This window comes from Protobothrops mucrosquamatus, unplaced genomic scaffold (genome assembly GCF_001527695.2).
Source record: "Protobothrops mucrosquamatus isolate PMUCROS unplaced genomic scaffold, P.Mucros_1.0 scaffold779, whole genome shotgun sequence".
Taxonomy (NCBI): Eukaryota; Metazoa; Chordata; class Lepidosauria; order Squamata; family Viperidae; genus Protobothrops; species Protobothrops mucrosquamatus.
The window spans coordinates 317,813-345,242 of NW_015387047.1; the positions used below are offsets into that span (position 1 = coordinate 317,813).

Here is a 27,430-nt window from a genome sequence, read left to right on the forward strand (position 1 = left end):
AACCAAATTAGTAGCTGGAATCTGGAAAGGGATTTTTAAGGGAAAAGGAGAATTCACCAAGGCTTTCTAACCTGCTATTAACTGAGAGCCAACCCAGACACGTCGTCAAGAGCTGAGACCAAGTTAAAGACTGGATCAGCAAGAGGGGGCGTGTCTAGTTTGACTACTTGGTCTCAAGAGCAGGCATCCAATGAAAACCACATGTGAATTCTCCATCTCCCGTACTGGAGAAGACTACAATTTACTTTACGTTGCACTGCCCTTAAAGAAAATTCCACATTTACAACCTGACACATAATGCAGCTGCCTCTGTGTTGATCAGTGTTAGTTAATTACAGGCAGTCCTCAAGTTACAGCAGCAATTGGGATGATAATTTCCATCACTAAAGCAGGGCTTTTCAACCAGTGGTACGGGTACCACCTGTGGTACATTGGCACCTGGCAGGTGGTACATGACCATCCTAGAAAAGTGGTAGTGGTGGAGGGGAATGAGGTGAACCGGTGGCAGCACTGTACAAGCCTGAGTGAGAGACAGCTGGAGCTTCAGGGCTGTCAGGGCTCAGCGGAAGCACCAGGATCAGCGCCAGGTTCCAGCTGGAGCTCAGCGCTGATCCTGGCGCTTCTGCTGAGCCCAGAAGAAGCGCCGATCAGCTGGAATGTTGCAGCATCTCCAGGGTCTTGTGATTTACATTCAGATGCTTGGCAACTGATTCATATTTATGACGGTCACAGTGTCCCAGGGGTCATGTGAAGTGACCAAAACTTGCTGCAACCACCCAGCAGACGGGGGGAATAAAAACCAAACACCCCCCCACCCCACCCCTGCTGCCAATCCTCAACAGAAATGCTCACAACAATGAAAACCTCTGACAGGAGGAAGAGCGCCGCCGGGTGGGCAGGCAGGTGTCTTGCTCAGCTGTGGCTTGGGGGGGGCACTTTTTTCAGTGCCATTGTAACTTCAAACAGTCATTAAGTGAACTGTTGTAAGTCGAGGACTAACTGTACTTTATCACTTTTTTCCTTTTTTTTTTTTTTGGGTTATGAAATTTTTGACACCTTGCTGGGCAACTGGTGGTACTCGGATGTTGCCATATCCTAAAAGTGGTACAATGGGTGAAAAAGGTTGAAAAGCCCTGCACTAAAGGATGTGTTCATAAAGTGCAATGTTGCGTGACTGCATCGCTTAGCAATGGCAATCCCTGTTGTTGTTAAGCAAGGATCATGGGCAAGCACATTGAACTAAGAGTGGGGATACCCAGATTCTAATCTAGTCCATCTTAGATCAATGGGTAACGTTTTGGCCAATCACTCTCTCTCAGTCCAATCTCTCTTCATAGGGTGTTGCTGTGGAGAAAAATAGGAGGAAAGAGCATTATGTATGCTACCTTGTGTTTCTGTATAAAGAAGATGGGAGGCAAATCAAATACACAAAAAACTAACTTTAGGCTATCTACACTTGATCTTAATCAAACAGCCAAGGAATAGTATTATAAAGATCAATAGCTGTCCATAGCTGCCCATTAACTTACTCAATTTGCTTTTAAAGTTATCCAAGTTAATGGTCACAACTGTGTCTAATATTAATGAATTCAAAGGGCTAGCATAAGGGCTATGTGAAGAAGTGCTTCCTTCCATCTCTTTTCAAATTCCTTCCAGCCAGCTTCACTGGGTGTTCTCTGTTCCTGGCATACTCAGTTCTTGCTGCTGAAATTGGTAAAAGACAGAGCCATTCCTTCAAATACAGTATCTTATTCCAATGTTTACCAAATGCCGCATTTTACAATCCATTTTATGGTCAATGCATGATTTAGAGGATTTCTAAGATAAGAAGTAGGGAAAATACCTGGTTTACAGGAAGACCTGCTAGCACCTGCTGTCTCAAGTTCTTTTGTCTCCAATCGCCTATATCTTTTTACATATTCCTCTTCATCACTTTGCAACACAGGTGTCCTAGAAGTAAAAAAAAATGAGTTAAAATGGAAAGTTATAATAAAAATCTGTCTGACAATCCCTGAGTACCGACACAGAATATTTTTTTGAAGATGCATATTAGTTATGGGCCACAGTTTTCCTATCCACTTCTGACAGAGTAGTGTATAAGAACCTATAGAGGGAAGCCGAACAAGTTATTAGTGCTAAGAAAGCGCAGAAAGAGGAGGAACTGGCTCAATCTATTAAAAAGGAGGATAAAAGGAGAAAAAAACTGTGCAAACACTAAAAGGGACAACTTTAACCATATAAACAATGGAATTAAATATCTAGAAATGTCACATATGAGGCAAAATTACAACTGCTGATCATGACACATTGACTAAGTTAACATTCATGCTGAGACATAATGTGGCTACTTTTGGATTAGTGTGTTGTATGAACATAGCCTGTTTCAAAATAGTACCCATCCCAAAGCTGTGAACATCACCAAGCATAGATAAGAATAGACATGTTGCATGAAAATTTAAATCAGAGCTGATAATACTCAGTCTTAATAGTTTAAAAAAAAATGATAGGGAATTGACTATTTCAGCATTTTATTAATGTCGTTGTAAGAGAAAGTGACAAGTATAAAAATTTAAATGGAAAAAAATAAAATGGAGCAAAGCCACTGGAAATTGCTCTCTTGAAGACAAGCATTTCTGACAGCAGCCCTTTACAAACCTCAATAATTTTAGGCCCTTATTTTCCACTTTAATACCCAATTCTCCATCCCAGCGTCAGTGCTTCCTAAGGAAAGGGCTGGAGGTTTCATGTAAAACAGATGCCAACCACTCTTAACCCAAGTATGCTTTCAGCCATACTGACGCTCTTATGCAACACAAATCTCTTCTTGACCAAGCACCTGTATATCCCTTTTTTATCTCCTGGACTTTATTTTTAAGGGGAAGGACTAAGAACGTGCTGCTCAAAATGGTAACAGCACTAAGACTTGTCTTTCCATTCTTTAGACATCCTTACTTGTATTATCACCCACATTACTATTTGCTAGAAAATGCACAACTGTGCTATTACAGCAAATACAGATGCACCTAAACATTGTAAGGGAGCACCTAGCAAAAGTCTGCTCTGTTGAACAGAGTACACAATTTACCTTAATACTGTATGTAGCACACAACTGAAATTACATCGTCAGCAATAGCACACATACAGTAAGTATAGGTAGTCCTCAACTTATGATTACAATTGAGCCCAAAATTTATGTTGATAAGTGAGAAATTTGTTAAGTGAATTTTACCCCATTTTACGACTTTTCTTGCCACATTGTTAAGTGAATCACTGCACTTGTTAAATTAATACCATAGTTGTTAAGTGAATCTGATTTCTCCACTGACTTTGCTTGTCAAAGGGGGGGACAAAAGAGGATCACATGATTCTGGGACATTGCAACCATCATAATATGTGAGTTAGTTGTCAAGCATCTGAATATAAATCACACGACTATGGGAATGCTGCAATGGTCATAAATATAAAAAGTGGTCATAAGTCACTTTTTTCAGCGCCGTTTTAATGTCAGTCACTAAACAAACTGTTGTAAGTTGAGAACTACCTGTATATCTATTTTATCTGTATTTTAGATTTATCGTGTAAGTTTACCCAAGTCACAGTAATTTTGAACATCAATGAAAAAATATCTTCTGATCTAAGTGTTACTTATTGTATTATTCCAATGTTTCTTAAATAAATATTCATACTCCAATTTGCAGATTCTCAGGTTAAATTCCTAACACAATAGGCTTTATCAATTCTCCAAAAGAGTGTATTTAAAGTGAAGGATTTTTCTGTCTCCTTTTACAAGACTACTTCCCCAGATCATAAGATGAAACAATGATGGGAGATTCAGGGAAGACAAAATACTTCTTCATATATTCTGAACCTACAGAATTTGCCACAAGCTGGTTATACCCACCAAATTGAATGAAATTTGTGCTGTTTGTGAGCTTCCTATTAATATGTGATAGGTTGCTATGTAACACAACAAAATACTAGGCTAATTCAGCCTACTTCTGCACCAAGCAGAAGACCAGAGAGTACGCCTATCACTAAAAAATTTTCACTCTGGTCACATAGTAACATATGCAACACTGTTTACTTTCTGTATCCATAAAGTCATGCGTTCCCACCTTCCTACACATATTCTAACTCAAAAGTTTTACTAGACTACACTAGGCTTGAACTCCAGAAAAACATGAGGCAAGAATCTCACGTGGAACATTCGTTTTATCCAATGGTCCCCAAGGGTTACCAAGGTTTAGCACCTCACAAAAAGTTGACCAATCCCAAGGTGTCCCTTTTCTCACACCTCATGAACCTTTTCCACCAGAATGCCTTTGTCTGATCCAATTCAGATGGGAACCAATTGCTGTTTAGGAAATTGTCTCTTGCTGTTTTCAGCCTGGTACTTTTTTGTATGTTATGTATGATGAAATCTTTCTGAGAAAGCCATTCTAGTTTTTTACCTTTCAGAGGACCTTTTTTACTTCATTTTTCCTTCTTGTTCATCGGCCCAAATATGGGGGAGAGAAGTCTTTTTTTTTTTTGATATATTTATCATATATATCATATATATATGATAAAAAGCAAATAAAAGCCGAGCACCAAGAGGAATGAAATTAAAAGTTTAAAAATTTAATGAGCCGAGCTTTCGTCAGAACCATCTGACATCATCAGGGCGTTAAAACAGCGGTCTGGGAGAAACCCTTATAAAGTGTTGATCGCCTGCATCCGGCTTCTGCTACGTGTTAATGGACCCAGCTGTTCCTGCCGTATTATGGGCGAGGTGCCTACTCCAGTGCAAGGGGTCCCTTTAAATGCTTTGTGCCTTCTATTGCCGACTTTCTCTACCCCCACCCTCCAGGTGGGGGGAACCCAAATTCCTTTCCTCTCCCTTTTCTCACCGCTCAGATGTGATGTTTCCATCCCTCCCACGGGGGTTATCACTGACCCTCCATCCTCCCCCCTCTCACTCTCTCTCNCTCTCTCCCCCCCTCTCTCCCCCCTCCTCCCTTCCTCTCCATCCATCCGCCTCTCTCTCTCTCCCTCCCCTCTCTCCACGGGCCGTATTTGCATAGCATCCAAGCGCCCTAACCCCCATGCCTCGACGCTCTCCCCCCTCTGTCGGTATCCGTCTGGTCCAGCCTCCATCCAGCTCCTACCTTCCCGGCAATCCACCCACCCCCCACCCTTCCCTACCCCAGGAACCTCCTGCTCATTTGTAGTCCTGCATTCCCCACCTCCCTGAACATTCTTGCATTCCTTCTGTTGGGGATCTCGTTCCCTTCCCCAGCGGACGCGGGTCATCCCGCCCCCTCCAACCGCCGGGGGAGTTTGTCGGGACGGATGTTGACTCGTGGGGTGAGCCAATACTGCTCCTGGGGGGAGGGGGGAGGAGGTTGCCGTTGCTGTACATATATATATATATGTACAGCTTTAAAGATCAACCCCAGTACTTAAATTGCACATTGTAATAAGCTAGCAATGCAGCTCGTGAGCAGAGGTGCATTGTGTGTCCTTCTAAGAACACTCATTGCTGTCTCATCTGCTGCATTTTGCACCAGCTGAAGCTTCTGGATTCTCTTCAAGGGCAGCCCCACATGCAGCATGTTACACTAGTTCATTCGGAAGAGAAACAAGGCATGAATAACTCTGAGCAGAATTAAACTGATCCATGGTAGTTTTAATATGTATTGATACTTTTACCCAGATTTTCTTTTGTGCTTTTGAATCAATGTTAATTTCTTGTGACTTCCAGGACTAGAAACCTTTACTGCCAAGGTTTTTTCAGAAGTGATTTGCCATCGTCAAGGCTGCACAGCTGGCTTTTTGCCTAAGGTAGGACTAGAACTCATAGCCTCCAATTTCTAGCCTGGTGACTTAATCACTACACCAAACTGCCTCTCTCTATACAGTATGGCATCACATATGGATGATACATAGCCCATCAATGCCTGGTTAACCCATAAAGCATGCACTCCAGTGTATATGCTATACTTTAACATACATACATATTATTCTAAAGAAAATTATAACCAACAGGCAGCCATACAGCACAATGCATAACGATATTTTAAAATGCTATGGCGCAGGGAGACCAGCTCTTGGCTAGTTTAATAATAGGATTCATTTCTGAAATTTGGCCAATATGACATGAATCTCTTGAAGACCTACTTCTGAGACATACATTACAAACAAGTTCCTTTCTCATTCTGAACATTAAACACATCCTGCCAACAGCATATAAAAGTTTGGGCATACTGGTACCCTAGCCCTTAATTGTAGAGTCTATCATTAAAAACACCTTACTGTTTTGTCCAAAGGTGTTTTATGATATAATATTTTTCAAAACAATATAAGCCAGAGGGGTTTTCTTAGAATACAAACATGTTCTCTTAATTACTAGAATCTTACACAAGTGTCTTTTCCAAATTGGCTGATCCTTTTAACTCATGCCGCCAGTTAAATCTGGGATTTGTCATAGAAAAAACATACATTGCTCTCCTTTCTCACAACAATTCTTCCACCCAGTTTTATTTCCAACTGAATGAAAAAGTCATAAAGAATGGTAATTAAGTACCTTAGTACAGGTAAAAACAAAAAGTTTAAAACTAAGCAACCAGCTACCAAATTAATATAAATACAAATTTACATAATTAATGAAATCAACTTTACACAATGCTCTGGATAAAACAGAACAAAAAAATGAGCCACAAATATGCCAGCTGAAATTTCATATACCGTATTTTTCCGTGTATAAGACGCTATTTTTTCCTGCAAACACCCTGTTCAAAAATCAGGTGCGTCTTATACAATTGCAATGTCTTATACACGGAAAAATAATGGTAACCTCTGCAGCCCAGGTCATGCCTGTGTGGGTTGGGGGGAGGGGGCAAGATCATCGGCTGGCCAAACTTCCGGATTTGCCAGCTCAGCTGTTCGGCGCTCCACCAAACAGCTGATCGGCACGGAGAAACTCGCATGCCAGAGCGTCTTATACAAGGTGCGTCTTATAGATGGAAAAATACAGTACCTCTGTTTCTTATAATGATTAAGTATCAATTTGTATGACGCAGGCATGAAATACCAAATACCATAACAGATACAAATGAAAAGCTATGTCATTAATGTCAGTTGTTCCACACTTCAGCAACAACCCAATCCAGTGACAAGTGAAAATTTAATTCTTCTCCAAACTGGTGAATGTAACTCCCAGATTTCTTAGCCAACAAATATGGAGAACACCAAGACAAGGGCTATTTTAGGCATTTGTCCTTCTATTGAATATCTATTTCAAAATACAATAAACCACTGAAAAACCTAATGTTCAATCATACACTGCCTGCTGTAAGGATAGGTTCTATTTTGGTGTCTGGGGGCTGTTGAGGTTTTGGTGGGGAAGAAGAGGCTTCAATTCAATTTCAACGAATGACTCGTTTTAGCTCATCCCACTCACTTACCCTCCCACTTCTGGAAACTTCTCGTTTTTTGCTCCAAACAGAACTGATATGCAATTTGGGGTTCTTTGTGGATTCGTGCCTTCTGTTTGAAGAACAATGGGTTCACTTAAAAATCGTGGCATTTACTTAACGATAGTGGCATTCGCTATGGCTGCTGCATTCATTTAATGATCACTGCAACGAAAGTCTTAACATCAAGTTGTTCTCCCTATTGTATTTTAAAACACCAACTGATCATTTCCCTATTCTAAAATACAGCACGGTGATATTTACTGATTTATTATCCCAGTTTCCTTTTATGTGACTTATCCATTTACAGAAAATGGAGAAACGTTTATAGGTAGTTCTTCTCAGGCATGAAGATCATGTCAACACCTTGTTGTTGTTGTTGTTGTTAGTTGCGAAGTCGTGTCCGACCCATCACGACCCCATGGACAACATTCCTCCAGGCCTTCCTGTCCTCTACCATCTTCTGGAGTCCATTTAAGCTCACGCCTACTGCTTCAGTGACTCCATCCAGCCATCTCATTCTCTGTCGTCCCTTCTTCTATTGCCCTCAATCTTTCCCAGCATTAGGCTCTTCTCCAGTGAGTCCTTCCTTCTCAGTAGGTGGCCAAAGTACTTGAGTTTCAACTTCAGGATCTGATGTCAACACCTAGAGGTCTAATTAAACTGATTTATTGTTACTCATGCCTATGAACAGGAATATTTTCAACCAATGTTTAGCATCTGCTAGGAGTTAGATAAGAGTCAACAGAATTCAAGGGGGGGGTGGCCTTAACTTGCTTCTGGTTACATGGAGAGTCTAGGCTGATCCTTCTTTTAACTCCACCCCCAGATTCTGCCATTACTTCCCCTTTAGTCCTTATCTTATGACAGCAACTGGGATTAGAATTGCCATTGTTAAACAATGTAGTTGTAAAATGTGATGTCCTTTGATTGCATTACTTAGCAATAGCAGTGCCACTTGCCATTGTTAAAGAGGGACATACGGTCATTAAGGGGGAATCTTGCATGTCTGTAACTTCCAATTTCCTGACAACTTCCCCATTGACTTTGTTTGTTAGAAACTGGCAGGGAACATCAGAATTCACAATAATGTACCTGCTTGACATCATAATCACAAGCCGGATGCCAAGCACCTAGACCTTGCCCACTTGACTGCAGGGTGTTGCAACAGCTGAATCTATGAGGACCAGTCATACATCCCCATCATTCAGTGTTATTAACTCTGAATAGTCACCAAACAAATAGATGTAATTTGAGGACTACCTATATATTTATCCTTTCAAGGTAATTAGGTACAATGAGTCTATATTGTCATTCAAAATAAGCAACAATATTGGTAATCTGTTTAATGCAGTGGTGAAAATGCAGCTGCTTCATAGCATTTTTTTAAAAAACAAATATAAATGACAGCTGTATATATTTTATTTTCTTCATTTCTCATTTGCTACAGATTTTTCTATCAATATATAAACCAACTGTGTCCTTTGAACTAATGTAGAACTCCTGATTAATTTGGAGAACACTGGCTCAGTACGATAAGTAAAATTGGCCATTTTTATGTGTTTAGTAATAGCCTGTTAAAACTGTTCTGCCTACAGATTTGAGGAAGATTTTTTTTTAAAAAAATTCCCATGAAAAGGTATACTTATGAAAACACATGAAATCTTATGAAGTAATTGTTTACTTTATTTCCAGACACACAACTCCATGATTCTATTTACATGGGCTGTGAGGATTGAATACTGAACTCTAAAATATATATCATTTTCTGTCCATACTATTTAAGTAATCAAGCAACAGGTTGTTTTCTGAATCCTTAATCCTACACAATATTAGTTTCTTGATTATTCTGCAAAACAGCTCACATTATACAAAGTACGTTCTTTTTTCTAATGCAACTTATCACCACTATTTAGCTTTCACAATAACAAAAGAGTTGTTATTGACCTGGCAACTATGCCAGCAAAGAGATGGCAACAAACATTTTAATTTTGTCTGAAAATTTGCAAAGGCATTCTGTCATTCTACATCCAACTCCTTTCTCCACTTTTTATAGCACCACACACAATGCAATGTGAAAACCTTCCAACTGAGGATGATTAGTACTGGCATTTGAATTTTTCCAACATATAAGCAATATCAGTTTTAATAACAACCACAGATGTCACCCTTTATACAGCATGACATCTAGACCAGATTTTCAGGAATATTTTTCAACAACAGTTCAATTCAACACTTTTGAAAAGGGGATTAACCAGGTGAGACCAATTCTTATAAAAAGAGACTACTGCCAATGAAAAGTATTAAGATGTGTTCCGTATTTGTTCTTGATATTTATAGCAAGAAATCTACTAAAGGAAATGGGAAAATAGCTGAGATTTTTGTGTGTGCTAAGAAAAGATAAAATATTAAATTGGAAATCACCTATTCAACCTCCTCTCCAACCTTAACAAAGCACAGGCAAATTAAGCAAGAAAGTATGTACAAGTATGGAAGGAAAATCTAGGATCAGATATGAACATTTATTTTCTCAACAGAGCTAAAATCTAAATTACTTGCCAGGATTTCAACTGCATGTTGAAACAACCATTTTGCATTAACAGGACCCCGATGTCCCAGATTCTGATGCAAAGGATAAATTAGCAGATATTACTATATTTGCTGTCTGAAAAGAAAGAAATAACAATACACAAAGTCTCATATACCATCTATCTATCTACCTACCTACCAACCAACCAATCACATTGTGGAACTGCCCATCTCCCTCATAGAGGAACTGTGGGAAGTGGTTGCTTTATGGCTGTATGTTATGTAAACCCAACAGACTATATTTCATTCAATGAAGCATAATTTAGTGCAATGTACGAATCCTGTTGTAGAATGTGCAATACTGATCTAGATGAAGAAAGAATTGTGGTTACATAATGTAAGGCAACTTCTAAGTTCAATGACACTGACATTAAGATATTATTTTTTTAAAAAAGCATAACTTTCACATCATTTTTCTCAAATGCTAGAGGAACAAGTTGCTTCTTTAAATACGTTAGGTTAGCAAAAAGAATTCACAAACTTGATAACAGCTGTGGACTATAAATAAGAATTTCACTTATTTACTTTAGCAGAGGGATTAATTTAGCCATAGACAGTATACACTAAGAATCTCTCTGTACACTGATTAGTGTAGTCTTAGACTGACATAAATTTACTTGAGATGAGCTTACACAAGTCGTGTTAATTGTAGTGTATATGCCAGATGTGTATATGCATGTATTGGTATAACAATGATTAGGTAAACTGAGCAGCGCAATAATTTATCTTGTCACTGTAAACTAATACAAACACCCAAAGTACAAATTCAGCCAAAATTGTTTCAAAGTTTAGTCCAATGACAAAAAGCAACTGGGTTATTTTTAGAGCACAACAGGGCATAAAAATACAGCAATGAACTGTGACCTACAGCTATGCACATCCAAGCATCACATCATCCAACCGACAGTTTTACTTTAGCTGGGAGCACATCTGGCTTGGTTTCAGACTATGATTATTCAATATGACTATAGACAATACATTTAGCATCCATAGAAAGCTTTTGAAACTGTTCTCACTGGCTCAGGACAAAGTCTGTATGGAAAGGCAGAAACTCTGAATGGGCTTTGTGGAAAGAATTTCAGAGGAATTCGTGTCAGAGGGTTCTGATTCTCTGCTGATAGAAGGAATTAAGTTATTTTAAAAGCTGGGATAATACATTTTTCTTAAATGAGTAAAATGAGGAATACTTGTCTGAGACAGAACATACTGGAATAAACAATCACCACATCAAGCAGAACTCATCTATAATCTTGCTGGTGAAATAAGATTCTTTTCTACAAGTACAGTAAGTATAAGAATAATTTTAATTAAAAAAATTTGATGGACTAAAATAAAAATATAAATCTCTTAAGAGTTACTCAAAATATCCATGAATTTTGGGATTCCATAAAAATTAACACATTTTAATTGCATATATTTGTCAGTCTGCAAATATATATAAACTAATCTTTTTCTCTAAAATCTAGAGATTTCTCATAGCAGATGTTATTTTTTATAGATATTATCTAGAAGATTTTGAATGGTTTTTTTGTTTTGTTTACATTTAGAATGGAGTTCAGAACAAATTATATTTGGACACATACAGAATACTATAGCTTAAATTGTCTTTGTTTTTGAAAACAGAAAATATTGAATTGAGATGGACTTAGCCAGTTCCTTCAAAAGGTGCTACAAAGATTAAATATACTCACGACAGAACAAAATAAAATAAAGCTAAAGTAGAATATTTTAAATATCAAACTGGTTTCTGGGAGGGATACAATTACATTTTGATTGCACTATTACTGACAGCACAATCCCATGTACACGGGTATTTAGAAATAAGCTCTACTGAGTCCATTTAAACATGGATAAATATATTTGCAATTTAAAACTGTCCAGCTATGTGAAAAATGGGTAACATTACAATATTTGACTATCAAACTGAAGTGAGAAATTCCCGAGAACCAATTTTCCAACTCACCTTTTGGCATTGGTATGTGCATGTCTCCTTTTGTTTCTATTTTTTAAATAGTTGTCAAAATGCCATTCTTTGGCTGGATGAAATGGCCAAAAAGTTATTCTTACAAAAGTGGACAATACCCTGGCTCAGAAGTTGTGACAAAGACACTTCTGAGAGAACTAAAATGGCATTTGAAAGAACGTGAGCAGCTGATACAGGAGATTGAAAGTGGACACAAAATTCAAAATCCTGAAAGTGATTACAATGGAATAAGGAACTACGAAAATTTTCAAATAACTATCCCAGCTACTGAACAACGGCAACTTGAAATTCTTTGCTCTCAAATCCAACCATGTCAAACTGGAATCATACTCAGCAGGTAAAATCTATTTTATCTATATAGTTATCACATAAGCTTCAGAAAAGAGGAAAAGGGACCCCATCTTTGCAGCTTCATATTAAATGTTGTTCCTACAAGAAAACGGTTTCAAATTAATTCAAAACTAGTATGCTTCAAACTAAAAGAATAATTCTTTGAAATGAGTTCAAAGAAACTTACTTTCTGGCTATATACGTATACAATCTTATTCATAAGATTCTCTGTATTGGTTCTGGCATCTCAAAAAGCATTGCTAGGATTTCATTTGTTCAATTAAATAGCATGCAATGAAGGAATTTCCAAGATTTCCCCACAAAATAGAAAAATAATAATTTTGAGTTTGGCAAAACGATTAAATGTAACAATTCAGTACACACCACTTAAATGCTTACTACATATTCACAGCTCTAATATTTAGAGCATTAATTTGTCTGTTTCTTTTGCTAAACATTTGCCTTCATATTCATAGACTAACTTTTTATCCTGTGCCCAGTTTTAAAATCTGCATGGTGTGATTTTCATTATAAACTGATTCACATTTGTTTCATGCAATTTTGATGAGAATAAGATTGTTTTGATCACAAAACAAGTTTCTCTACAATTCTCCTACATACACACACATACACACACAATGTGTGAGATATGTGTGTGTGTGTATGTATGTGTGTGTGTGTGTGTATAATATATATAATATATATAATATATATAAATATATCAATCATATGGAATTTAAAACAAAACCCTGAACTATTCACTGCTTTCTCTCTGATCCTAGAAAAGGGCTCCAGGGAAATGTCAGTCTGAATCAACTTGCTTGGACAACTTAACACAGAAAAAAAAATGCTTCAGCTGATTGTATTGCAAACATCATTCTTTCCTATTCCTTGTTGTTGTTTTCTTTAGAAAGCGTTGCTAAAAAGGATATTATATCTTCTCTGTCCTACATTTTTTAAGACAAGGTGAATACATGCTAATAAATTTCAAGCTATTTGCCTTTTCTTTCTTCTCTTTCCTTTTCTAGATTTCGAGAGGTTCTAGCAGAAAATGATGTTTTACCCTGGGAAATTGTTTATTTATTCAAACAAGTTTTAAAAGAGTTCCTTACTAATCTTGAAAAAGAAGCTCAACAAGATCAACTGACTGATGCTTGGAACACCAATTGCTCCAGCCAATTCGCAGCATCCAACACCAACTCCAGGAAAATGGACAAAGAGGAAATCCCAACTGTATCCAGCTATGTTGACAAAAATACACAAGGCATCCTTCCAACATTCTCCCACAGAATCTGGAATCTTCCCTATTACTACCCATCAAGTTAATTATTTTTCTATGCTAATATTCATTCAGCTTGGCTGTAATCATTCTGTAATGATTCAGTACTCCAAAATTATCTTCCCATCCCACTATCCTCATAAATGCAAATTTAAACTTATTAACTACAGCTGGCATAGTCCCTAAATAAATCGGATGGATGCTTTTATACTAATTAATAGTGTCACATTAATATCCTTCTTATAGCAGACTTTTTTTGTGGAGGTTTTATCGTTTTTCTTAGCATTAATCCTGCATGACTGCAGGATCCCCTTGTTTTCAGTGTATTCACCTAATTATTAGAGCAAAGCTTAACAATGCATGATGCCATGAGGGTTTTTGTTTATCAGCTGTCTTATCTTACAGCATGATGCTGATGTGGACTGAGAGAGAATGATTAGTCCAAGGTCACCCAGTTGACTTCTGGGACTAAGGAAGGACTAGAAGCTGGATATTGTCACTCTGAGTCCACCATCTTGACTGACTATGTTGGATGTCTTTAATGCCATTTATTTTGCCCCTCTAAATATGCAAGAACAAATTAAAGACTTAGCAATGTTCTGAAAAATAGTCACAGTGAAAGACATTGACAGATTTTTATCTTGCAATTTGCTTACAATGCAATATTTTCAAAACAAAGATATTGAACTCAAATCTGAAAACTTAAAAGGAAGAAAATAATCCATTTTGTAAAAGATCCTGTTTTTAATAGACTGGAAACAGGTAAGCTTTACAGAGGCCTAAAGCAGGTCACAACAATAGCACCATCTTTTGCCTTTAAAAAAAAACACTAGTAAAAGATGCCAAAGATACACTAGCACCCAAAGGACATTTTTTTATATTGACACACCTTTGGAAAAAATGTGTACACATTTTAAGTTTTAATCACTGATTTAAGACAAATATATATTTCTCCACAATTCCCTGGCATGAGACTACATCTGGGATACTGTGGAGCAATGTTTTTCAATCTCAGCAGCTGTAAGATGTGTTGATTTCAACTCCCAGAATTCTCCAGCCAGCCAATTGTGGGAGTTGAAGTCCTTACATCTTAAACTTCCCACATGGATGAGAAATACTGCTGTGGAGGATGCAAATAGAAGCCAGACTAATGCTGGAGTATTATTTGCATTGGCACAAAATTAAAACCTGAAAGAGAAGGGGAAGACAAATCTCTGCAAAACCTGCATGATAGTTTTATTTATACCCTGCAGAAATTTAGTAAAAACTTTATCCCTATATAGAATGATTTGAGATGGTATTCATTCACAGGTTCTAAAAAAAGTGGCTATATAAGCCAAAATTCCTTTCTGCAATAGTTTGATAGAAAAGCAGATACAGTAGTTAAGATATTATAGCTTACAATCCTTTACTACCAAAAAAGAACTTTTTTTCCTTTGCTTCAGATCCACCAGAAAAGATAAATACACAGAAGCAATACATCAATTTAGATTTTATGCTGTAATTTTTTTTATGAAAGATGAAATCTAGATTTGCAGAGAACTGAGATGTTTTAAATTGCTAAAATAGTATTTTTTTTTACCAAATGACATATATGTTTTGAAAAACCATGAATGTTTGTGTGTGTGTGTGTGTGTGTGAGAGAGAGAGAGAGAGAGAGAGAGAGAGAGAGAGAGAGAGAGAGAGAGAGAGAGAGAGAGAGAGAGAGAGAGAGAGATTGAGATTTGGATGAGGGTTAAAAATCTAACTAAATGAATGATTCTGTGTGTCATGTCTGCAGATACAGAACTAGTCAGGCTCCACAGGGTTAATTTCAAAGAATAGTCATAACTTAAAAATGTGAAGTCAATGGCTCAGTATGTACAACATGCTGAACTAAAAAATATGGTTGGTTAATATATGTTGTATGAATTTACTCAACAGCGTTGATTTGGAAACCTCTAGTTAGGCTCTACACTCAAAGCAATTAAACAATTGTGAACATTAGGAAGTAGTAGAAAAAGAGGGCTACAAGGTGTTTCTTTCTCATTAGCATTTTTTGTTTCACTTATAAAACTGTAAAGTTAAAGCAACAAATAAAAATATTATTTAAAAGCTGGTTAGTATACTCTTACTGTGAATAAATCTCATTTGATCTATGATGTTCTTCTTTGTAAACATGTTGACAAATGTATTATTCTTCAGGACTCAAATTAGAAACAGACAGCATGAAAAAAGCACAATGTTAATTTATATAAGGTTGAAATATTTTTCTCACTGTTTGTTTCTCCATAAAGAGTTCTCATTTGCTTTATTTTCAGTTAAAATACTTATTATGCTACCACAACAACACTGTGATCATTTAAACAGGATAACATTACCTCAGGATAATATAGCTATTCAATTTATTTTCAACTCTCTCTATAAAGAGACATGAGATTACAACCATGAGTACTCTTAGAATTTAAAATTCTATAAACAGAGTTATAGGCTCAAATGAACTGTGAGAACTGTAGCCACACTGTACAGTAATTTTACATTTAACAGAGCAAGAGGTCAATGAAAATGGTTGTTGAGATGGATAGATCAAATCCAAGACCTATGTAGCCCAGGGTTTATTCTCACAATAGACAATTTATTTCTATGAACAGACATGGGTGCAAGAATTCTCTAAGAATTACTAGTATGCTGTATATGGTGCTCATAATGGCTGAATACGCACATTACTGTACTATAAACCCTACTGTGGCTTGGATTTAGTCTGGTGTGCTGTGTGTACATAACCAATTGCATTTTATTAAATAAATCATAAGAAAGTTATGGCTTATCACTATACTATCTGTGAACACAATGTATTTGGTAAAACTGAAGTTCTGGCAAGCTGAGAGTGATAAACTTTAAAAATGTCTAAAACCAAAACCAAAGAGACAAATTTGCTGCTTGAAGTTTATATAAATCAGGCCAAGTTGAGCCCAATTCAGAAAGAAGCAATTCCCACTCTTATTTCTCTCTCCTTTAAACAAGAAAACAGCACTATATTATTTGACGTTCTGACTATTTATATAGATTGGTTGACTGTTTATAGACATATGTATACTTTTTTTTTATACACACACCATTTTTCGGGTAGCACAGAGCTTATTTTTTTAGTTCCGTAGTGCTGTTTACAGAAGCTAGTTGTAATTCAGAAACAAACGCGTTGCAGCATCTTCAAACTTAATGTATATTAGACAAACATTCGCAATTTGAGGCTGGCCACGATCAGACTATTACGGGCGGGAAGGGGGAGAATATTCTATTTCTAAAAACAAATCGTACTTAATACTGTTGGTAGAACTTGAGCAGTGGTGAAATCCATCCTACTGATGGATGGGGGCTTTATTATTTATACCATTCAACAGCAAAGAACCTGGGCAGTTTTGGACTTTTCTAAGCAGCATATACTATGACCCGTGCGCTCGATGGAGAACTAGTTTTGCTGTAGGTCCCGGCCTACTTACACGTTAGCAGCAGGCGCCGTCTCTTTCACAGATTCCTCGAGGTGATGAGCAAAGCCAGCAGCCGGGAGTTCGCCCCCCAGGAATTCCACCCCACTGACCGCTTTGCCAATTGTGAACCAATCGTTGATCTGATCTACGGTGAGTTTTCGCAACATGGCTCAACTTTAAGAACCCGCCAAGGAAGAAAACTATCCTACCGTTCGGCCAGCCAGCCAGCCGACCTGCGCTGAACTAATAAACGGGCCCCGCCCGGCTACAGCCACGTGCCCAATTAGCCTTCGAGATTCTTGCACTTGTTCAGCGAACCTGAAACTAGCCTGGTTGCTTTCTAGTTAGCTCCATTTCGGTTTCTTAGCTTGGTATTGTATCTCCTAGGCACGCTTACCTGAGAGTAAGATGCACTGAAAATAAGGAGCTTTATTTCTGAGAAGGGCGCAGGATTGAGCTTGGAAGTAATTCCGATTGTATTCAGTGTAGACTACCGCAGTCTTATAGTAAAACCACACGCAAATACGGAGTTAGGTTTGCAGGTTGTCTTTGATTATTTAAACCAGTTTCTTTTAATATACTAGATTCGTTGAACCATAGACTATGTGGTTATGTAATGTTCACTCAACACACTACTGTAAAATACGATGGGCTGCTTGGTGGTTTAATGTCTTGGGAATTTACTCAAAGTTAGGGTTACAATCTATATCATACCACTTGGATATATATACAGAAGCTATTCATAATGTGATCAGTGGTAAGTGAATTCCAATTGCATAAAATTGCAGTTAGATGTGCTTGTGTAACTCATTAATTGGGGTTAACTGGCCTATAGCTAATGGAATTAACCCAAATGGCTGCATTTGCACAAATAAACTATAAGTCAACTATTCCAGCTGGGTTCTTACATACTGAGCCATTCACATTTTAGCTTTGTTTGATATCTCCCAGAACTCCTAACCAGGAATTCTGGAATTTGTTATCCCAAGCTATATTACAACTTCTGGTTTTAGCATTTCAAATCTACACTGCATATTTGATAGGGTTAGAAGGAACTTGTGACTTGGGTGGAAGAGATCTTCTGCCAACATCATGCAGTGCACCCTGACAATCGATGAGAGGGAATTTTGCCAGATTCTTGTTCCTGCTGCACCATGCAAGCCAAGGCGTATCAGCTGGCTGTTTTTAAACCCAAATTTAGCCTTCATTTGAAAAAATATATAGCCTTATTATTAAAGGAATCCACATAACATCTAATGGAATTAAATGGCTGTGCTGGGAAGCAGGACTGTCTCTTCATCCAACCTCCTGGTAGGCTGATCTCACTTTCAAAGCCTGGTTCACTTTTAAAACCTTATCAGCTTGCAGACATGATGGGGACAGGAGAAGTACAACTTGAAAGAACAGTTTCCCCATGCACCAAGCCAAGCCACTCTAAATAATTGTCCAGGGATCACAATGTAAAAATTGCCCACCACCCCTCTTCCAGGAATCACCAGAGCATTCTGCTAATGGAATAATTGGTGAAACATGTTAAGATTGCAACAAGCACAAAAAAAATATGTTAGGATAAGAGGGGAAATACACCTATGCAATTAAGTAGACCTAAGTCTCAGATATGGGAAGGGTATCAGTTGAAGATATTACAGGTAATCTTTGATTTAACAAACTTGTTTCACAACCATTTGAAGTTACAACATCACTGGAAAAAAGTGATGTAGCATCCCCATAGTCACATGATTAAAATCCAGGAGCTTGGCAACCAGCATGTATTTATAACAGATTAAGCATCTCAGGATCATGTGATCACTATTTTGCAATCTTCCCAGCTGGCCTCTGACCAGCAATGTCAAAAGGAGAAGCTGGATTTGCTTCATGACTATATGGTTCACTTAACATCTACAGTGATTCAACTTAACAGCTACATGGGAAAAAGGTAAAATTGGGTGTGACTCACTTAACAACTACCTTGCTTAACAATGGAAATTCTGGTCTCAATTGTAGTTGTAAGTTGAGGACCACCTGTAACATGAGAACACAGCAGAAAAAGGTATGTTTGTATTGCACTTAGATGGTGCTTTTTGGATGGGATTCTCAGGCTGCTGATCAAGCAAATTGGTATCTGGTCTTAATAGAAGAAGGTGAAATGTTAGGGAAGTTTGATCTATTATATTGTACCCAGTTCCCCTTCACTTATTTTTAGAAATCCACAAAGCTGCAAGAAATAATTTAGCTTAATTATTTCAATATATATTTACAATGTTGAGAATGTAGATAGCAATAGCACTTAGATTATATACAGCTTCATAGTGCTTTACAGCCCTAAGTGGTTTACAAATGTCAGCATAGTGTCCCCAACAATCTGGGTCCTCATTTTACCAACTTCAGAACTGAATCAACCTTGAACACCATCAGGATTGAATTCCTGGCAATGAGGAGAATGAGCCTGCAATACTGCATTCTAACCACTGTGCCACCATGCCTCATGGCTAACAGTCACATGTGTATTCCAACCTCCAAAGATTCACTAGCAAGCTTACCAGTATCAAAAAGCTAGCTGCAGAATTCACCTGGAGTTATTAGGATATAAACAAGGTTGCAGTTTGTTTTGTAACTCTAATTTAGACTTTGTTCATCTATAAACTAGTTTTTAACTGCAAAATGTCCTTAAGTAGTACTACAGCTGTTCCATTATAATACAGCGGTACCTTGGTACCCAACTGCTTTGAAACTCATCAAATTTGGTACTCAAGGCATCTTGATGTGAAAATTTTGTCCCTGTACTTATCGTTCGTTTGGTACTCGATGCAAAAGTTAGAACTTGTCAGTGTCGGCTGCCTTGTGACTTACTAAATTAATCCTTATGGGAAAAATTGGTTTGGTATTCATCATTTTTGATACTCATCGCAGCTCCCTGAACCAATTAAAGATGAGTACCAAGGTACCACTGTAATTTGTTCTCTGGAACTTTATAAAAGTGTTCAGGCATTCCAGCTAGATTTACACAAAATGCTAAAATAAAATGTTAGCTAATTTGCAATTTAGCATGTATACAAATCCAGTTAAAATAATGAACTGTGGTTCAGTTAATTACTAGTTAGTATTCTGCAATGAATACAGTTTAACAGTGCATTTCAAAAATGATACTCTATAGAATTTTACAAAACCTATAAAACTACATTCCATAAAGCTCCTTCAATAAGATCAAGATTACAGTTTAAAATGGAGTCTTCCTATCTTTTATTGTTAACCATCTGAATTTAATACAAGCGTCAAACTATCTCAGCAACATGTCTCAACAGCTGAAATAAATTCAACAGACGTGTCTCCCCTTCCTCCTATGTAATATTCACCTGCCAAACTAGACATCCTGCAATCTGTCAGATCTATAACTAACCTTCAGATTTATGATAAAGACAAGCTCTTGCATGGGTAAGTTGAAAGTATAGCAAGTGAGTTTAAAAGATTTATGAATCTGCATTTCATGTTATGCGTGCTTATACAGAGGTAAATCCTATTGAGAGTAAAACTACGTAACATTTTAAAGACGATGTGCATTTCCTCCTAAGCAGTGTTTATTTTAAACTGTGTTCTCCAACTTGAGGCCTTCCAGAAGTGCTGGACAATCCTAACCATGCTAAAACCAGTATAATGACAGTTAACTGGGATGAGTTATTCTGCCATGCCTCAGTATTAAAAATGGTGTAGATCATGGAATAAAAATGTCATTTAGTTTATGAAGGATCTAATTGAGTCTTTCCCAATCTGATACTGGGTTGGTCTGAAGCTGTCATAATTTTCCCTTTTAGCTATTAATTGCCAGTAAAGCAGAATTTGACTCAGTTGAAGACTGGATTCCTTCCATTCCTAACAATTCTATATATAGTTTATGTTGTGAAGAAAGTTGTTTTGAGGTCATTCCATGTTACAACAAATCAAAGCTGCAATTCTTAATTGTGAATACGGAGTGATTTTATAAAATGTTTAACCATTGCTGCCCCATTCAATACGCTGTACTTCTATGATGAGTCATCTGTATTTGAGGACATACAATATATCGTACTTTAAGAGAAAAAGGGTGGTGGTTAAAGTAGTAATTTTATACATATTTATTTAGGAATGAATTCTGTTGAAATCAGTAACTTTTGAAGTGAAAAGCACATACTTTAAGCTTTGATTAATTGTAAGCCGAAACAAGTACAGTTCTATGCATATTTTTGGGAGGAGTCACACTGAATTTATATGAGCGTTATCATTCGAGGAATACATTTTAGACCAGCATGAATGATCCGGGACAGAGCAGACTACACAAAGCGTTAGTCACGTGGGCAGCCCGATCCCATTCAAGTCGACTTAAAATACAGCGTCAATTAATCAAATAAAACGGAATTAATCCGCCTATTAGCGCCCTTGGTATTTCAACCTCTCTTGGATATACTCTATTGAATTTGGCAGGCTTATTTTCCTCTACGCACTGAATCGAACTGAAATCATCAATGTATTTCCTAAACTCAAGTGGCAGTTAATGCTCCTGCCCGTGGAGAAACAAAAAGAACAGGGCTTCCTTGCACAACCGTGTCTGTGCCCCGAATTGTCCCTGGTATTCGGAAGAAATGAAATCTGCAGAAAATAAGCCAGACCAAGGTGTCTTTTTCGGCAACGTCTGACAGTGTTTCTCAACCTTGACAATTTTAAGGCATGTGGACTTCAACTCCCAGAATTCCACAGCCAGCGTTGCTGGCTGTGGAATTCTGGGAGTTGAAGTCCACATGCCTTAAAATTGTCAAGGTTGAGAAACACTGCGACATTTCCGCGGCGAGAAGCGACTCTATAGCGTAATCCTCCTGAACAGGGTGCTGTAGGCGGCCAAAACCGGATGAAGAGCCGTTCTAGGCAGACGCTGGTTCCGTACCCAGCAACCCTTGCGGCATTCTTACGCTACAATCATCCGTTTGTGACCTTTCATTCTTGGGGGTTTCTCTGACTTTGAAGGTGGGTTAGATGTTATCTTTGGGGAATAGCGCGTTGGCTGGGATGATTTTTTTTTAACCTTTTGCTGTCTGGCAGCGCCCCATCCTGCGCCTTGGGAGTGTCCCCGTCGCTTGCGAACGAAATTAACGCTCCATTGTTGGGGAAGGTTACCGGGATGGGTCTAAGGAGCATAAAGATACAGTAGCCCGAGGATCTCCGACACTGGGCCGTGATATGCCAGCAACAGGGCCGCGCAAGCAAGCGAAGCCCCATCGGCGAGATGCAGGAAGCATACAAAACCTCCTCCCTGCCTGCGTAGTTAGAGGCCACTTCCAGCTATTATGACAGAGTGTATTCCAACCGCCAAAGATCCACTAGCAAGCTTACCAATATCAAAAAGCTAGCTGCAGAATTCACCTGGAGTTATTAGGATATAAACAAGGTTGCAGTTTGTTTTGTAACTCTGATTTAGACTTTGTTCATCTATAAACTAGTATTTAACTGTACAATGTCCTTAATTAGTACTACAGCTGTTCCATTATAATACAGTGGTACCTTGGTACTCAACTGCTTTGAAACTCATCAAATTTGGTACTCAAGGCATCTTGATGTGAAAATTTTGTCCCTGTACTTATCGTTCGTTTGGTACTCGATGCATAAGTTAGAACTTGTCAGTGTCGGCTGCCTTGTGACTCACTAAATTATTCCTTATGGGAAAAATTTGTTTGGTATTCATCGTTTTTGATACTCATCGCAGCTCCCTGAACCAATTAAAGATGAGTACCAAGGTACCACTGTAATTTGTTCTCTGGAACTTTATAAAAGTGTTCAGGCATTCCAGCTAGATTTACACAAAATGCTAAAATAAAATGTTAGCTAATTTGCAATTTAGCATGTATACAAATCCAGTTAAAATAATGAACTGTGGTTCAGTTAATTACTAGTTAGTATTCTGCTATTATGACAGAGGACTTACTACCTCACTTTCACTCGTGCCCTACCTTATAGTAGGAGAGCCTTGTTAGTCCATGATGGCAAAACTCAAGTCTGGTAGCATCTTACCCAACTAACAAGCTATTTAAAGGAATACTTTTCCTGAGCTGTAGTTCCCACCTGTGTCTGTTAAAAAGTGAGCCTTGGGCATGCAATCCTAGAGTATATGAGATTCCTTGCCACTAGAGATGAAAGTTCCTATTATCTTCTATACCCTTTGTTCTCTTTGGGGAAAAGCTGTACGAATTTATTAGGTGTGATACCTACATGAAGCTATTATAAAAACTGTAGATTGGCGTTGCCAGTGTGGCGTACAGATGTGTTGTATTTTGATTTCTGTCCTGGAGATATTTGTTGTAGGATGGAAAATAATGTATAAAGCTAGCTCATTCTGAGCCTTTGCTCGTATGGATCTAAGCTATGGCTTGGGCAGCCATAGTTTCATGGAAGATTCAGAGGTGCCTAGATGCACTTAATGTAGTTTATGGTTAACTCATAAAAATTCCTACAAACTGGATGCTGTTTGCTAGGCTAGAGAAATAAATTTAATAAGGGTGGGCTTTGGTTTTCATGTTCTACTTGTGGATTTTCAAAGGCTTGTAGTTGATCACTGTGGCAAGCTACTGGATAATAGGCCACAAGTGTGATCCAAAAGAACTCTTACTTTCTTGGGTAAATGAAGGACAAGTTAAATGCATTCTAAATAAAGCCTTCATATTCAAGGTGGGTTTTTTTTTTAATAAGAGTACCTCTGGTCACTAATAAAATACAAGTTTGAATATAAAAGGCATGTATATTTAATAAATAAATTTATGAACAAAAATTTATGTTCATTTTGTTCCTACTTACAGATGCTGGCTAATATTTCAAAGTTGTGGGCTATGTATAAACCTTCAAAAGAATTTCAGCCTGTTGTGATGTCTGTAATCTTGGTAGGATACCTTTATTACAAAATTGAATTTGGAGGTAAATTTTATATGCTTGTTTTCTGGGAATTTAGTTACATATGCAATTTTGGATTTATTTATTAGATTTTTATCCCATCTTTATTACTTTATAAGTAACTCAAGGCGGTGAACATACCTAATACTCCTTCCTTCTTCTATTTTCCCACCAGCAACAATCCTGTGACGTGGGTTGGGCTGAGAGAGGGTATCTGACCCAAGGTCACCCAGTTGGTTTACATGCCTAAGGCATGACTAGAACTCACTATGTCTTGGTTTCTAGACCAGCCCTTAACAGCTACATTAAACTGTGTGCAGTCATTCATGCCTGTATCATCTCTCACTTGGATTACTGCGACACACTCTGCATGGGGCTACCCTTGAAAACTATTAGGAAGCTACAACTACTACAGAATGCAGTTGCATAGATAGTTCTGAAGGCTCTTTGGGTGGTATATTTAACACTGCTGTTTTGTGAGCTGCATTAGTTGCCAGTCTGCTTTCAAATCTAATTCAAGGTATTGGTTGTCACCTTTAAAGCCCTGCATAGCATGGGTGCAGGGTATCTGAGGAACTATCTCACCGTAATAGGATTAGCCCATCCCATTCACTCCAGCAGAAGAGGCCTACTTCAGATCCCATCTGCCAAAGAATTTTGCCTGGAGGAGTCTGCTGTGGCCCCTCCCTTTCAAATATGCTCCCGTTGGAGGTGAAATTAGACCCTACATTCCTGGCCTTCCAGAAGAGCCTTAAAACCTGGCTTGGGGCCCCAATAGGGGCGCTTTATGCTGGGGTGGCTGACAGTAGAAAAAAAAATCCTCACCCCCTGTCACCTGCACTCTTGGTTTTTTTAGTCCACAAGCCATGTGAACTAACATTTTAATTCCTGAATTGCATTGTTAGTACTGTCTTACAGTGATTTCAACCAATCCTTAATAAAACATTATCTGATGTGTTCAAACAAAAGGAGATACCCAATTCATGGATATCAAACTTGTCCCAAATTTTGCAAAAATAATAACTTAATCTTATTTCTTCAAATTCTTATAAAATCAGGTTACTAATTTGAGTCTAATATACATTCTTCAGCAATCTGTATTAAATGTGGAATTTCAAGGCATTAGTGACATTAGTGTCAAAATGTCCAAAAAATAAATTGCTAAATTGAATAAATAACCCCAGATCATTGAAAGGTAATCTAAACTTTCAGTGAAATTTCTTGATACAGATTTTTAATTATATTTGACATTCCTATTGACAAACTCTGTGTGACAGCTTTTTTCCCCAATATGGTACAATATAGGTTTAGGCATATTTTTCCTGAAAGTTCCAATCCCAGGTATTTGTATATCATAAAGTATAATTGTGAATTAAAATAATCAAGATTTTTCATCAATGACTACAACATTTCTGGTATTAATCAAATTTACAGATTTTTTTATAGTTATATTTGCCTTGACTATTCAGGTTCTCTTATACATTTTTTCTTGAAATATAGCTTTTTCCTGATATGACTTATGCCTCTAAATATATTAGAAATTATTGTTTGGTCTTTTGATAATGAAATTATTTTATCCTTAGGTGAACATTCAGCTGAAAGAAGAGCAGCGGAAAATAAGAGGAGGAGTAAGTGCTAGCATAATTGGAAATGTATATAGGTCTGTCATAATTACATTTCATTAATTGAGATCTTAACGTAGAACTTGACAGTGGTTCTGCATTAGTCGTTAGTACCAAGTGTGTACATAAAGCTCTGAAAGTAATACTTCTTCTGAATCTACGATTTTTTTAATATGTATATCCATTAAATAAGATTAAGATTTTACTTGGCAGGTATCTAGGCTAGCTGGCTCCTTTCCCTATGTTGGAAACTAAAATAGTATAGTACATGGAAAAGTAAAGAGTACCTCTAAAAACTGTCAGTGACTTTTATGATTGGGTCTCCTTTCTTCTACTTAATCCATTAAAAAACTCCCTTTTTACAGCCCTGTAATCCCTTAATTTGGGGTAGAGTCAGGGCAACTGGATGGAGTTGAGCATTTACTGACTGGATGCACTTCCTGACGCCTCTTATTTAACCCATTAAACCAGATTATCCAAGCCAGTTTGTTAAATTTATATGCTGTTCATTTCACTATTGAAAGCAACTCTTAATAAAATATTCAGGGGACAGATAAAAATCATCTCTTGTCAATTTACTAAGCTGAGTGAAACAGATACTATAATAGAGGAAGCTACTGGTATTTTTTAGGTTTAAAATCTGGATCCAGTCCATTTGGTATTAAATTGTGCTAGTCACCATTTTAGTGACTTTATGTTATCTATATAACATTTTAAACTCTCAAAAGCATGTTTTTCCACTTTTGTGGTTTTTCTTTTTGCAGATAGCACTATTTCTAAATATACATTATTTTCATTCGTAATTAATTTAAACTTAGTTAAATTAAACTATCATCTTTCACAACATACATACCTGGAAGAGTGTAGCTGCAATTCTAGCTGTTGCCTTGCAGCTGATGTTCACATTCTTGTGTTGTAAGCAGTCATTACATGCTAGAAAAAGCAAATGTGTTACTTGGTTGAGGCCTGTTAAAACTGCCACTAGATAACAGAAGCGTTGATTATAATTAAATAGTTATTGGGTCCTCCATATGCTGGCTCTGACAGCTGTGTATTAAGGAAGGGAATGGATAAAGTGTAAAAATGCTGTAGTTTATAAGTATTACGAAGTGAGACATACTGAACACAGTGTGATTGATTCTCAAGTAAACATGAATAACATTCTGTTATTTTATTTAGATTGTAGCATTTTATGTATTTGCATAAAATAATACTTAGATTTGCATATCTATCCAGGCTTGAGTTATATTTTCTGTATCAGAATAATTGATAGATGTTATACGTAGTCATACTAAAGGTGTCTAAAATAGTGAGTTGACCACAACATCATCATATGTTGGGCTGGTCAGGCTGCTCTTCCTTCCCACTTCAATCTGTAACCTAGGTCTGCTATGAAGAGTCTACATAGCACTCTGGAGCAGAATTGGGGAGTAAAATTGAGAAACATTTGATGGAATCTTCTGATGAGAAAATACAATTAGGTAGTGCCCAGTGGAAAATGTAATATTATAATTGATTGGTTGCTGATTTTCCCCCATCATTCTAAGTCATAATTTTTCATAAAGTATAAGTATTTTTAAAAAAATATTTATTGTTGGTCTAATTAAGATTATGTTATTTCAGGAGCCAGGCCTGAGCATCATTAAAACTTGCACTCTTCAGAATGAATTTTTAAACTGTCAGCTGTAAACAAGTTGAGCTACATCATGGGAAACTACTTATTCTGTAAGCAGTATGCATCATTAGCACAGTGGTAATCTGCCATCTGTCATGGAGTGAATAAATGTGGTGTTCAAGAA

The 27,430-nt window shown here is 37.4% G+C and overlaps 2 protein-coding genes and 1 long non-coding RNA gene across 3 annotated transcripts in view; 2 read left to right on the forward strand and 1 right to left on the reverse strand.

Annotated features, from left to right (window-relative positions):
- Nucleotides 1–17,270, reverse strand: part of TDRD9 (tudor domain containing 9) — a 90,744-nt gene extending 73,474 nt beyond the window's left edge. Inside the window, exons 1-2 of the mRNA XM_029284634.1 lie at nt 17,116–17,270; nt 1,844–1,932 (exon numbers count right to left, since the gene is read on the reverse strand). Of these exons, the coding sequence (XP_029140467.1) occupies nt 1,844–1,932; nt 17,116–17,270 (244 nt within the window). The remainder of the gene's footprint in view (nt 1–1,843; nt 1,933–17,115) is intronic.
- On the forward strand, nt 12,066–13,683 carry RD3L (retinal degeneration 3 like). The gene is made up of 2 exons (XM_015818710.1): nt 12,066–12,364; nt 13,386–13,683. The coding sequence occupies exons 1-2, from the start codon at nt 12,066–12,068 to the stop codon at nt 13,681–13,683; spliced, it is 597 nt and encodes a 198-aa protein (XP_015674196.1).
- A 4,676-nt stretch (nt 17,271–21,946) lies between the features above and the next one.
- LOC107289879 lies at nt 21,947–27,430 on the forward strand. Its single transcript, XR_001548936.1, has 4 exons — nt 21,947–22,095; nt 23,919–24,033; nt 25,593–25,637; nt 27,255–27,430. It is a non-coding gene; the product is annotated as an uncharacterized LOC107289879 (long non-coding RNA).

Excerpts from the sequence above, each read along its gene's own strand:
- RD3L (XM_015818710.1), top strand. The coding sequence starts at position 12,066 with ATGCCATTCTTTGGCTGGATGAAATGGCCAAAAAGTTATTCTTACAAA. Across the intron at positions 12,365-13,385 it reads ACTGGAATCATACTCAGCAG|ATTTCGAGAGGTTCTAGCAG; the intron begins GTAAAATCTATT and ends TTCCTTTTCTAG.